General features: G+C 27.5%; 2 protein-coding genes across 2 annotated transcripts; one reads left to right on the top strand and one right to left on the bottom strand.

Annotated features, from left to right (window-relative positions):
* Positions 1-6,053: 6,053 nt before the first annotated feature.
* On the bottom strand, positions 6,054-7,007 carry LOC130892538 (splicing factor 3A subunit 2). The gene has a single exon (XM_057797994.1). The coding sequence runs from the start codon at positions 6,922-6,924 to the stop codon at positions 6,112-6,114; it is 813 nt and encodes a 270-aa protein (XP_057653977.1). The 5' UTR covers positions 6,925-7,007; the 3' UTR covers positions 6,054-6,111.
* Positions 7,008-7,190: 183 nt separating this feature from the next.
* On the top strand, positions 7,191-13,425 carry LOC130892537 (N-acetylgalactosaminyltransferase 7). Its single transcript, XM_057797992.1, has 7 exons — positions 7,191-7,763; positions 7,819-8,145; positions 8,463-8,777; positions 8,852-9,085; positions 9,609-9,771; positions 11,165-11,407; positions 11,466-13,425. The coding sequence occupies exons 1-7, from the start codon at positions 7,418-7,420 to the stop codon at positions 11,587-11,589; spliced, it is 1,752 nt and encodes a 583-aa protein (XP_057653975.1). The 5' UTR covers positions 7,191-7,417; the 3' UTR covers positions 11,590-13,425.
* Positions 13,426-13,903: the final 478 nt, after the last annotated feature.

The raw sequence follows: 13,903 nt of genomic DNA, 5'->3' as shown, positions 1-13,903 counted from the left end.
AAATACTTTAAACAAATTTATCAATAGATGTGAGAATTTAATAAAGACGTATTCGGTCTATATTGATCAAGATATCAATAATCATGTCTTGGAATGTATCCAAGAAAAATTAATTGATAAAGCAGAAATAATGGTAGGAAATAGGATTGAACTAAATACCTGGTTCAAAATAAAAGAAGCTTTGATACAATGCTTTGCAGACAGACGTGATTTAGACTGTATATTACAGGAACTAACAAGAATATGACCAGTATGTTCAGGCATCATACGCAATAACATGTATTTAAAAAAGCCTGTATCTATTCTATGGCTTATGTTGATGAGTTCGAAAATTTTGAAAAACTCTATGGCCAATTTTATGAGCTTAGAGTCAAATATAATAATAACAATAATAATAATAATAATTTTAAAACAAATTCAATGAAAAACAATAGAAATAATAACAACCCCTACTATCAACAAAATCAGCAATATGATAATAATTATAATAGAAACCAATTTTATAATAATGAAAGATATAATAGTAATAATAATTATTACAACTTTTCTAGTCAACCAATCAATATAAATCCTATACCACAAAGAAGGCAAAATTATCCGACAAATGTACAAGTATTTGGCACCAGGAAAAATGTTTTCCGGCCAAATCAAATAACTATAAATCGACTTCCAAAACCAGAACCGATGTCTACGACATCGAGAAATTTGACTGATAGACCTAGTAGACATGTAAAAATTAATCATAATAATAATAATACGAGTAATAATAGATATTTCCAATCGAGAAATGAATGACCAAATTTTACATATAATAATAATTGTAACAATAACGATAACGAAGAAGAAATAATTGATTTCCAAAATTTATTTGAGTCAGACGAAAATAATGATCAAACCGTAAATTTTCGGAAAGAGCCTCGGAAAAAGAATCAAACATAGAAGAAATAAATTTTACTCCTAATGATCCATTAACATTCTTTAAAAATTTGAAAATCAGTACCCAGTGAAAAAATTATTGAAATTAATTTCACATCTAATAATTCATCACCAAAAATTCCAAAACTCATAAAAATGAAAGAATCAGGATTAAATGATTGTAAAAAAATAAATGAACAAGTAGAACTAGATCTTAGTAAATTATTTGACGAAGAAGAAAAAGATAAATTAAATGAAACAGAGAAGAAAATATTATAATGATAGGAGAAACGAATAATGATACAAAATTAGAATTAGAAGTAGAATTATTTGATAATGTGGAATTAAACGTAGAATTAAAATATACGGATGAATTAAAAATGAATGAAAATGATAATGAAAGTGAAGTAAAAGAAAATGTAATAGAATTAAATAGAAAAATAAATGAAATAAATAATGATATGATAATGAGAGGAAAAGATATAAATGATATTATAAAAATAGAAAATGATATATTAGAAAAAGAATATTATGTTATAAAACCTAAATTAAATACAAATATATTAGATACACAGAATCAAAGTGATATCATTGATAAAAGAGAAATAAATAATGAAAATGACGAAGTTGAGATTAATTATGAAACAATTAACAAAGAATTTGATAGAAATAATAATGAAATAAGTTCAAAATATTTCAATAGAAAATTAAATGCTATACTAAATGAAAGTTTAATTGAAGAACTATTTTGGAAACGTAGATATTATCATTCATTAAAATGGTACGCAATTCAAGAAATTATATAATGGATTTTTATACAAAGACCTTTCTTTCTTTTTTATTATTATGTTATAAGAATAGATAAGATTTAGAATTAATAGATAATAAATAAGTAAAATATAAAAAAAAATTAGTAAACTTTTGGAAACCATAATAATAAAAAGTTATTATTAATTAGAATATATATAAGAAACTTAATAATGTAATTCATAACTTTGTTTATTCAAATAATGAAAAAAAGAAAATAATATGAATAAATTTAAATTATAATCAGTGTAACACAAATGAAACGTTTAAGACAATTTATATAATTTTGAATGAACCTCTTAAAGTCCATCCTTTTGAAACAAACCAATATGAAATTCATAATTTTAATTATTTGAAAGAGGACAAAAAAAATAATTAGCGAAAATATAATTGGCAATCAACAAAAATATAATCAACACGAAAAAGATATAAGTAAATTAATTCGAACCAATAACATGAATATTTATTCACTATATAAATGTCATCAAATATATTTTAACCGAAGAAGAACAAAAAGAAAAACTAGAATACTATCACATATACAAAAAAGGACACAGAGGAATTAACGAATTAAAAAAAAATCATTAACTGAAAAATATGATTGGACTAAAATGTTACAAGACGTAGAAAACTTTATTAATAATTGTGAATTGTGTTAAATGAATAAATATAATATAAACCTTTCAATTAAATTTGATTTAATATATCAATGTTATTAAGATCATATTCAACAATAACGAGAAAATGTATCTATTTCTCTTACGGTCAAGCATATTCAATGTCAAGTGTGAATGGAACCTCAGTTGTTGATAATATTTTAAATTATGTTACTCATCACGGTTTACCTTATAAAATTACAGCTGATTGTTGTTCAGAGTTGAAGAACAACGACCTACAAGATTTTTGAAAACTACATAAAATTGAATTGAATTATACAACATCAAAGAATAGTAACTCCAATTCACCTGTAGAACGTTTTCACTCTAGTCTTATTGAACATTTCAGACGTATAAAAGAAAATAACAAAGATTTAACACCTAATCAATTAATAAAACATTCAATATTGGCATATATATAATAATTCGATTCACTCTGTAACGCAATTTACACCATTTGAAATTATTAAAGGTCATATAAATAACACCGATCCATTTGATTTAGACGATCATTTAATAATATCCAATTATATACAAAATCACAAAGAAACATCAAAGTTACTATATGAAAAAATTAAAGACAGAAGTACTAATATTAAAGAAAAAATAATAAATAAGAGAAGATAGAAATGATCCTCCTTCTTATGAAAATCAAGACAGGGCCTTTATAAAAACAAAATTCCGAAATAAAAAATTACCTAAATTTAAGAAGGCAGAAATCGTAGAAGACTCTGGTATATTATTAGAAACAAATAAAGGAATTTATCATAAAAACATAATTAGAAAACCAAAAATCAAAACAGAAAAAATTGTTACAGAATAATGAAGCTGATAACAGTATTAATATTACTACTACTTTACAAGACGACTAAGACAGAAGACATAGAAATTACGGAAGTAAATAACTTGTTATTACCCATTAATTTAGGAATTAGTAATCTTATATATACTAAACACACTTTTATATATTTTATAGATTTAGAATTTATTCATAAACAAATTAATAATTTGAAACAATATTATTATAGTTTAAAAAATAATTTATCTCAAGCGAACGCTACAAATCCTATTTCATATCATTATTTAGCTGAACAATCATTAAGTAGAACAGAAATTTTGATTAATACTTTAGATAGAAAATCAGAAAATATTTATACGCATTTAAGATTAAAAAGAGGATTTATAAATGCAGTAGGTAAAATAGATAAATGGCTTTTTGGAACTCTAGATTCATACGACGAAGAAAGATACGATAATGCTATAAAAATTTTACAACAAAATCAAAAACAAATAATTCATGAAGTAAATTTACAAATATCACTACATAAAAAATTAATTGATCATTATAATAAATCGATTACGACTCTATGGACTAATCAACAAAAACTTTCTGATAATTTAGAGAAATTTCACATTTCGATAGAAAATAAAATCATAACTTTGAATAATTTTATAACATTTCACAGTACAATTTCACAGATTAATCTGGATTGTCAAAGTTTAATTAAATTGATTGACAATATTGAAAACGCAATAACATTTTCTAAATTAGATACGATTCATAGTTCAGTAATATCTAGTCAAGAAATTTTAGAAATGATGAAATATTTAAGTACTATTAATAATGAAAAACAAATCCCAAAATTTAATAATATTTTAACGTATTATCTCTTTCTTAGTTCACAAGTAACCTTTTATAAATCTAAAATAATTTTTGCTACCCATGTTCCAATCCTTAAACCTAAAACTTATGAAGTTTTCCATTTATATCCTGTAGTCCAAAATCATACGATATTTATTCCTCCTCAACCTTACTTGGCCAGAAATCAAGAAGAAGTCAATTTTATTAAAGAAGAATGTCCAGCATTAGAAGAAAAATATTATTGTAAAGAAACATTTAAGTTAAAAGACAATTGTACTATTGAACTGTTAAACGGACACTCTGGTGAAAATTGTGTTGTTAGTGAAATTAACCTTCAAGAAACTATATTGGAACAAGTAACAAATAACGAACTTTTAGTAATTCCAAATTCAGAAACTGAAGTGATTTCTAAATGTGTTTCGGACCGTTATTTTAAAATAAGTTATCCATCAATTGTAAAAATTCCAAAGAACTGCAGTATTCAAATAGAAAGTGAAATTTTCTCAACTAATATACAAATCAAAAAGGGAAAATCGATAATATTACCAAAATTAAACTTCAAATTTTTAAATAATCAAATTTATAAATCTTCAAATTTAACCAATATAGATTTTAACAAATTATACGAAATCAATAAAATTGCTAGAAACATAAAACCAATTCATGAAATTTATAATCCGCAAAGCCATGTATCGATAGGACTATTTACTATAATAATAATAACAAAAATTTGAAGAAAAGAAGAAAGAAACCATCGAATTAGAAGAAAGAAGAAAACAAGACATGAAAAATACCTCCGTCATTTTTCATTCTTAGGGATGGAGGAGTTACATGAAGAAAATTCTAGAAGGACATTTTTATAAAACGCAATTGTATTAAATATCGTAAACACTTCATCAGCATTTATTTTATATAAATATGAATTATTGTAAACAGCTTGGTAATGTTTATAGTTAATTCGCTTGAGAAATTAATTGTAACCATTCAATAATTGTAATTTTGGTATCAAATAAATTTTTAAAAATAAAATTTGATTACCGAAAAATATAATTCGTTATATCTTTTTAAAGCAGTTTTTTACGCTTTATAAAAAAACAGATCAATTTCGAAGACTATAATATATAATAAGTTTTTATCGAAATTTAACGATTTTTTTGACAAGTATATTGCATAAATATAATTACATCACTCAATAAGTCGGGTGACTGACACACAGATTGTCAAATTCATATGACGTTTATGAAGTGCCACATGTCAAAAGACTATGTGTCAAATGTCATTACAATTCGATTACTCAGAAAAAGTGACAGCTATTTAAGTGAATTTACTGTCGTTATTTTCAAAACAATGGATTCAAAAACATTTCGTGTGTAAATTAATGAAACACTGTACAGCTCAGTACTAGTAATAATGCCGTTTTCTACTAGGCTGCAGCACTTACAATGCTAGTAGTTTATTTAACCCAACACACGGTTTCCCATCTTGCCCTACTCTCCCCTATTATCTATTGTTATAAAAGTCATAACGAATTGTATACCAAAATCGGATCGCCCTGTATAATTAAAACATATACAAGACCAAGGATTTATTACAGTAATAATCGTTTATTAAATGTTGAAACTCATAAAGATATATTTGAAAGTGAGTTCCACTTTATTTTTGGTCATATAGGATGGAAAAATGAATATTTTCAATAATTTTTTTTGGATTTGTTTATTTTGTGATGAACTAGCAAATTCTTTTGACTTCGCTAGTTTTGATGATTATTTTAAAGGATTTTTAATAAACTTATGTTAGGGAAATGACGTGTTTTTTTGTAAAGACAAGTTAAAAATCTTAAAATTCAAAAAACAAAATTTTACTACTTTTTTGGTCAATAAAGAATCCAAAAATCATAAATTCCCCGATTTTGTCTCAGAAAACTGAACAAATTGGAAAAAATACAGGGTGAATCAGAAATCAAAACATTTATATCTGTGTCTATAGTTAGATAATTTCATTGGAACACTATATGGGGTGAAAAAAAATACTAATTTATAGAATGATTTTTATTTTTACCATATAGAAACAATACAATCAATAAAAATTCATTTAATGTGGAGGTGGTACCGGCAGTACGGTTCTCATTATTGGAGGCGGCGGAGGTATTGGATTGAACATCGGTGGTCTTGGTGGAGGTGGAACTGGTAACATAGGCGGAGGCGGTACCCCTCCTACGATCGGATGTCTCTGTACAACCGTATTTGTTGTTCTCTTATTTTCATTTTTGAATGCGAATTGAAGGAAAAACTGTTTGGTATCTTTATTCCAATGCGTCCAAAATTTACTATCAGTTTTTTCTACTTCTCTGCTGGGTACTTTGAATGCAATCGTTTCATAAGGTTCCGAAGCAAAAAGTAAATATTGCCATTTACGATCTGGCGGTTCTATTTTTTGTTCATAAGCAGACATGAAACGATGACGTGGAAAAACAACATCACTGATTTCTGGATAATCGATTTGAAATAAGAGACTCTGTTGTCCGGTTTCTGGATCTCGCTGTTTAGTAACTCTGTAACCCGGTCTACCGATCTTCACAAACTTTTTAGGCTCGACTCGAGGTTTTTCCGGTTGCAAAAGTGTGGGAGCGTCTTTGGCTTCTTTAGCTGCTCTTCTAGCTAAATTCGCTTGATGTTTCTTACCCTGCGTATGCGCTAAATAACTTCCTTCGTTATTATGCAAAGTTAAACACAATTTACACTCGTAAGATCCCAAATGATTTTTCATAAAATAAGGATCTTTTTGTAAATCGATTGTTTCTAATGCGAGTTGTCGAAGTCTTTCTCGGCGATCTCGATTAGTTTCAGACCAGGAGGCGACACCACCACCTCCGGTTTTACCACCAGGTCTATTTTGGAAATCCATGTTTAATAAACTTAAAAATAATCTTTTAGTACATCACTATCAAAGCACAAAAAATAACCAAACTAATACAGCTTGACAACTTATTAATATGACATATGTCAATTACATAGTAGCGACTTTTCTTTAAAAAGCTAGCGAGTAATAAAAATTATTTTATTTTGAACTATAATGATATAAAAAAAATATTTCTAACATTTTCAATTTGTGCTTTAAGCTCCATAAACCTAGTTTAATATGTATAATATCAATGAATAAATTATTATTACAGTTGTGAACCTAGCTGACAAGCTTAAAAGATCAAGTACAAATGAATACCGGTGGTATTTGTTTACGTGTTGAGTTGTCACATTTCCTATAAAATTTTATAATATATTTAAATTAGAGTAATGGTTAATTATAATAAGTGATTGCTTATCAATATCATTTTACGAGTGAAACAATTTTCCTATATAATATCTTTTATTAATGAAAAAACATTATTTAAATCGGTAAAATGTTGAGTTTTATCTTCGGAAGAAAATCTAGGACTTTAAGGTTGATTCTATTCGTTGTTATAATATTTATTCTATTTTATTTATTAATGACCTATCAAAAAGAAGATGCTTTTAACGCCTATCTACCCCGAGCAGATAGGTTAATACATAAACAAACACCGAAATTAGTCCAAGGCCTAGGTAATTTCGAACCAAAAGAAATCGAAGATAAAGAAGGACCCGGCGAAAGAGGACAACCGCACCATTTGAGACAAAACCAACAAAACGATGCAGACCAGTCGGAATCAGAATATGGAATGAACGTTGCTTGTTCTGATGAAATATCATTGGACAGGACTGTTTTAGGTAAGGTAACAGATTTATATGAACACACGGTGCAGTATGGAACAATTCGTTATAGATACTCGCTTGGAAGAATGTAAACATTGGGATTACCCCGAAAAATTACCCACAACTAGTGTAATTATAGTTTTTCATAACGAGGGATGGTCGGTGTTATTGCGAACAGTACATTCGGTTTTGAATAGATCACCGCCGCACATTTTGAAGGAAATTTTATTAGTAGATGATTTCAGTGATAAAGAAAATTTAAAATCGAAATTGGAGGATTATATCGAACGATTTGATGGTAAAGTTCGACTCATTAGGAATGCTCAAAGAGAAGGCTTAATAAGAACTAGATCGAGAGGTGCTCAAGAAGCTAGAGGAGAAGTAATTGTTTTTCTCGGTAAGTTTTTGCAATTTTTTTTATCTTGTATACTATAAAACATCAAAAAATACTCCAGTCCAGGCTACCAAGGTTTTCACCTCCAATTTCTATGAACCACCATCAATTTTAATGAAATTTTGACAGCATGTTGGGAATATCTCAAAAATCAAAATCTACCCTATGCCGGTGTGTGCTTTTGCACTAGGGGGAAGAACATTTTTATGTTGAAAATAACCACATAAAACAGTGTATTGAGTACTTGGTAGCCTGGACTATATTTACAGCATTTTGTGTATAATACTTGACTTAAATGATTAATTTTATGTTATAATTAGATGCTCATTGTGAAGTGAACACGAATTGGTTACCGCCATTACTCGCTCCAATTTATAGAGATAGTAAAACGATGACAGTTCCGGTTATAGACGGTATCGATCATAGAACTTTCGAATATCGCCCCGTATACGGAGACGATCGACATTTTAGGGGTATATTCGAATGGGGGATGTTGTATAAAGAAAACGAAGTGCCGAATAGGGAATTAAAGAAAAGGAAACATCATAGCGAACCGTATAAGAGTCCTACTCACGCTGGGGGTTTATTTGCTATTAATAGGGCCTATTTTTTGGAACTTGGAGCTTACGATCCAGGTAATTTCACAATTATTATATATTTTCATTATTTCGTTTTTTTTTATATATTTCAAAAATTTTTTTTCTGATAGGTTTGCTGGTGTGGGGTGGTGAAAATTTTGAATTGAGTTTTAAAATTTGGCAATGCGGAGGTAGCATTGAATGGGTGCCGTGTTCGAGAGTCGGACATGTTTATCGAAGTTTCATGCCTTATAATTTCGGAAAATTGGCTCAAAAGAAAAAAGGTCCTCTTATTACTATCAACTACAAGAGGGTCATCGAAACTTGGTTCGATGCTGAGTATAAAGAATATTTTTACACTAGGGGTAAGTAGTATTTTAATATCGTTTAAATTTTGAAAATAATTTTAAAAAATTCATTTTTTTCTATTTAAAAAAAATTTTATTTTCTACTAAAAAATCCATCAGGGTAAATAATAATTTTTCAAAATAACTCGTAAAATAACCAAATTCAATTATATTTCATTTATGTTATTTAATACAGGGGTTATTTAAAAGTTTATAAATTATGCATTAAGTTTAAAGCAAAGTAAATAAATAAAAATTGAATTTTTGGGTGATTTAACATTTACAAAACCAAAATTTTGAGTTAAAGTTACGAGTTTTACCTTATTTTAACACATATCTGAAATTGAATTTAATATTTTAACACGTCGACTGCCGTTTACATTGAAATTGTTATACACGTTGAATTATTAACAAATTCAGTTTCAAGTTGCGTTTCGGTTAGTTTTTTATTGTCATTTGACACTTTGGAATTATAATTTATACAAAATAATTTGTGTATGTCGATAATTTTATAGTGTCATTAATTTATTCGATTCATTAGAACCGATGGCGAGATATTTGGACATGGGAGATATCACCGAACAATTGGCGCTCAAAGAACGATTACAATGTAAAAATTTTCAATGGTACATGGAGAACGTAGCTTATGACGTATTCGATAAATTCCCCAAACTACCTCCGAATATACATTACGGCGAATTAAGGTATAATTTTATATTTAATTTGGTATAAACTTCAAAATTCATCTGTAGTAGTTCAATAATTTATTTTTACGTATATTTTTCATGATTTTCAATTAATTTTTCTCATGAAATAGATTTTATTTGGTGTATTTGTCTAACATTTTCATATCAATGACCCCCTGGGTAAATTTAATCGACCTTGTGAATAAAAAAATTGAGTTGTAAAAGAATTTTGAAATTTCCACTCTGCTGTCTTATAATTCCGTTTTTTTTATAATTAGAAAATTCATATATTTTTTTATAATAACATAAAGACTTTTATCTTGATTTTTACATATTTTTTGGTTTGAATTCCATAGGCGTAATTGCAATAATTTTTTTTCATCGAAGTATGTCACAAAATTTAATTTTTCATTTCTGCCTCGTATATTTCTTACAAATATCAATTCAATGGAACTTATCATAATCAGTCTTCTAGTTTGATCTTTCCTTTATCGTTTAATCTTTCCTTTAATATGAAAAATAAAACGATTTTTCAAATAATTTTGGAAATAATGAACTTTTTATGATAGCTCATAATAATTTTTTTAAAATTCTTCTTTTCCTACCAAAATATTACAGTTAACACTAAATGCATGAGAAATATCATGTGATATTATGTATTTTGTACCAAATAATCTGAAAAATTGTTGATTTTTGAACAAATTCGTTTGTTTTTTAAAAAAATACAGTTTTTTTGAATTTTTTGGTTTCTTCCTATCAAAATGTCATAACTACGACTTTAATTTTTTATAATTCTGTTTCTATTATATCTAGAAAATCGATATGTTTTTTATAATTGTATAAACACTTTTCTCTCGATTTTCACGTATTTTTTCATTCAAATTCCATAGGCGTAGGTACAATAATTTTTTTCATGGAAATATATCATAAAATTTTATTTTTCATTTCCACCTTATATATTTCCCACAAATATAAAATTGAAGTAACCAAATCGAAACACTCATGTAGATTAATCTATTCTCCATCAATTGACATAAAAAATAAATATATTTCTCTCATATTTTCGAAACTATAACAATTTTTACAGGACCGTGTCAATTTTTTCCCCAAATTTGATCTAAAAAATTAAAAATTCAAATGTACATTGAACCGAAAACCGGAAAAATCACTCAATTTCTTTTAAAGAATTATATAAATCATAATTTATGTCGTTCTTTTCATAATATTTCTTTTTAATTCGGTTTTAATCATTTTTTATGGTACTTATGGTCCTTCAAATGATCTAATCACTTCAATATTAATTTTCCATCCCAATCCTCGATTTTTATATCAAATTTCGATCCTTATACATCAAATTATGATAAATTCCACCCTCCAAAGTACCCCGAATGTATATTTAAATTTTTCTTAGATCCGTTGTGGATCCTAAATGCATGGACACCCTCGGTAAGGCGCCTCCATCTCTGATGGCCCTTCAACCATGTCACGGTTACGGTAACAACCAATTGATCAGATTAAACGCGAAGGGCCAATTAGGCGTCGGCGAAAGATGTATCGAAGCCGACGGCCAAGGTATCAAATTGACATTCTGTCGATTGGGTACCGTAGACGGTCCTTGGATATACGACGAAAAAACCCACACCCTCCTCCATAGGTAAGTTTACGTTACCCCGAACTGTAAATATCGCATTTTTTTCTGTGTATTTTTTTAGGGTGCATAAAAAATGTATGGCGCTACATCCGAAGACTTCTCAGATAAGTTTGATGCCCTGCGATGTTAACAACGCCTACCAACAGTGGTTATTTCAACGAATTAAACCTAAATGGATCGAATAGATCCATCCTGGTTATTTGTTTAATTTGTTTTGTTTCTGTCCCATTCCGATCCATTTTTTTATACGGTCTACGACCCTCGTCCTTTTTGTCCTTACTAAAATTCTACTCCCCTCTTTTTTTATCTGTATCTAATTACAGACATTTTTGATCTATGTTTTTAGCGGATGAATTCAATTTTTGTTTGGTTGGAATTATGTATTACGGGGAGCTAGTAGTTCGTTTTACGGTTAAAAATGATTTTCAGTTAGGGTTTTATGGGATTTTAATTTTTGTATGAAATTTTTTAATTGCGTCTTCCAAGTGTTTCATAAAAAAAATGTGTATTGAAAAAAATAGTTATTTCGATTTGAATGAAATATTTCATGTCTACACTGAAAAAAATGTGTTGATACAATTTTTACTTCAATTATTTTTGAATGTTTGTAATTTGGACTGAATTTATTTATCCTTCTGTGTTTTTATCAACTTTTTCGGTTGGTTCGAGATGTATTAACCTTGGTTTGTCATGTTTTCCATTCCAAAAAGTTTTGTTTCCAAAATTTTTTACAAAAAAATAAATTTTCATATTCAAAAATGATACAAATTTTGTAGTTTATACATTTTCCTAGCGTAAATTGTGTCTAAAATTTGTTTTTCCAAATATTTCTTTTCTACACTGAAAAAATGGGATAACTCAAGTTGTAATCTGATCATTTCAAAAATTCGGGAGTTAAAGTGGAATCATTATTGTCTTTCCTCCGTTTTTTCCTCCAAGAAAGTATTTTTTTTTTAAATTTCTTTCGAATTATATGAATTTTTATTTCGTTCTACTTCTACACTGAAAAAAAGGTACGAATTCAATTAATTCTTTTATTATTGTTTTAATTTTGTTGCAAAACTGAAACATTCTGTCGTCTTAATTCATTTTCAAATTTTTCGGTTGGTTGAGGACGTATCAGTCTCATTCTGTCATATTTTTACAAAAAAGTTTTTTTTTAAAAGAATTTTTGAAAATTATAAAAATTCCCTGCCAAACCATGTTTTTGATGCGTCTTCTCAATGTTTTATATGTAAATTATGTATACAAAAATATTTACTTCAATTTTTTCTAAATAATTAACTTCTACACTAAAAAAATGAATTTATTCAACTTATCCTCCATTCTTTTTTTCTCACTTGTCTCAATCTTTGTTAGAGTCATATTTTCCTTTCCAAAAAAGTATTTTTCCAAGATATTTTATCAAAATTTTCGATTTTTTATTTCATTTCAATCCTACATTGAAAAATGTTTTATTTTAGCTTGTCTTTCAATATTGAAATTCGTTCTAATTTCTCCCCCTTTTAACTTTCTTGTTTCTCCCTAGACTTTCTTTCAATTGTCTCATTTTTGTTTTTTTTTTCCTCTTTTCTTCCAATAAAGTATTTTTCCAAAATATCTTCTCAAAACTTTGGAGTTTTCATTTTATTTCATTTCTACAGTGAAAAAAAATGCATTAACTCAACTTTCAGTATAAAGTTCATTGATTAAATTGATCAGTAGTCGTACATTTACATTGAAAAGCTCATATCAGTTTCCACTTTTCCTCTATCCTTCATTTTCTTGTTTTTAATTCCAAAAAAAATCAATAAAAATGTAAATAAAGCAGGGTACTTGAATCAATCTTTAAAATTATAAATCCAATTAGTTTATGACATAATCAAATAAATACTTTATAACGATTTTTTTTTATTATAAAAACTATACATATTTACTATTTTTTTACCGATTATTTTCGATTTTTTCTAATGTTTTTTTTTAATTATATTTATTTATATTTTGGTGTACAGTGTTTATTAAATTTACGAAATTTCTAGTTATTATCGACCTTTTGATTTAGTATTCAACCCTTAATCATCGTCAAGCGTCTCTATTAAAATAACTCTCGTAACGACTCAAAGTTCGAGATTGTTCAGATTGCTCCAGAATGATCGACTACTCTCGAAGTTTCGAGACGTTATAGTTGGAAATTGAAGGGAATATCGGAGAGGAGAAATAGTAAAAGGAAAACAAAACAAAATATATAAAGTTGAAAAGTCGTACTGGATTATATGATAACAGCAAATTGATAGTTAACGGGGGTAAAACATAACCTCAAATATATCTTGCATTACGTGATTTAAATCGATTTTACCTGACATTACGTGATTTCAATCGATTATAATCGATTACCCGCAATTTTTCTCAAATATATTTGCCATTACGTAATTTTTGTAGAAAATTCTTGACGTTACGTGATATGAATAAAAAATATCTTGCGTTACGTTATTTAAATGAATTATAATTGACTTTACGTAA

The sequence above is a fragment of the Diorhabda carinulata genome, chromosome 4 (assembly GCF_026250575.1).
Source record: "Diorhabda carinulata isolate Delta chromosome 4, icDioCari1.1, whole genome shotgun sequence".
NCBI classification, from domain to species: Eukaryota; Metazoa; Arthropoda; class Insecta; order Coleoptera; family Chrysomelidae; genus Diorhabda; species Diorhabda carinulata.
The sequence above is the reverse complement of the archived record's forward strand: the minus strand, read 5'-3'. Positions and strand labels throughout refer to the sequence as shown.

Excerpts from the sequence above, each read along its gene's own strand:
- LOC130892538 (XM_057797994.1), bottom strand. The coding sequence starts at position 6,924 with ATGGATTTCCAAAATAGACCTGGTGGTAAAACCGGAGGTGGTGGTGTC.
- LOC130892537 (XM_057797992.1), top strand. The coding sequence starts at position 7,418 with ATGTTGAGTTTTATCTTCGGAAGAAAATCTAGGACTTTAAGGTTGATT. Across the intron at positions 8,146-8,462 it reads AGAAGTAATTGTTTTTCTCG|ATGCTCATTGTGAAGTGAAC; the intron begins GTAAGTTTTTGC and ends TGTTATAATTAG. Across the intron at positions 8,778-8,851 it reads ACTTGGAGCTTACGATCCAG|GTTTGCTGGTGTGGGGTGGT; the intron begins GTAATTTCACAA and ends TTTTTCTGATAG.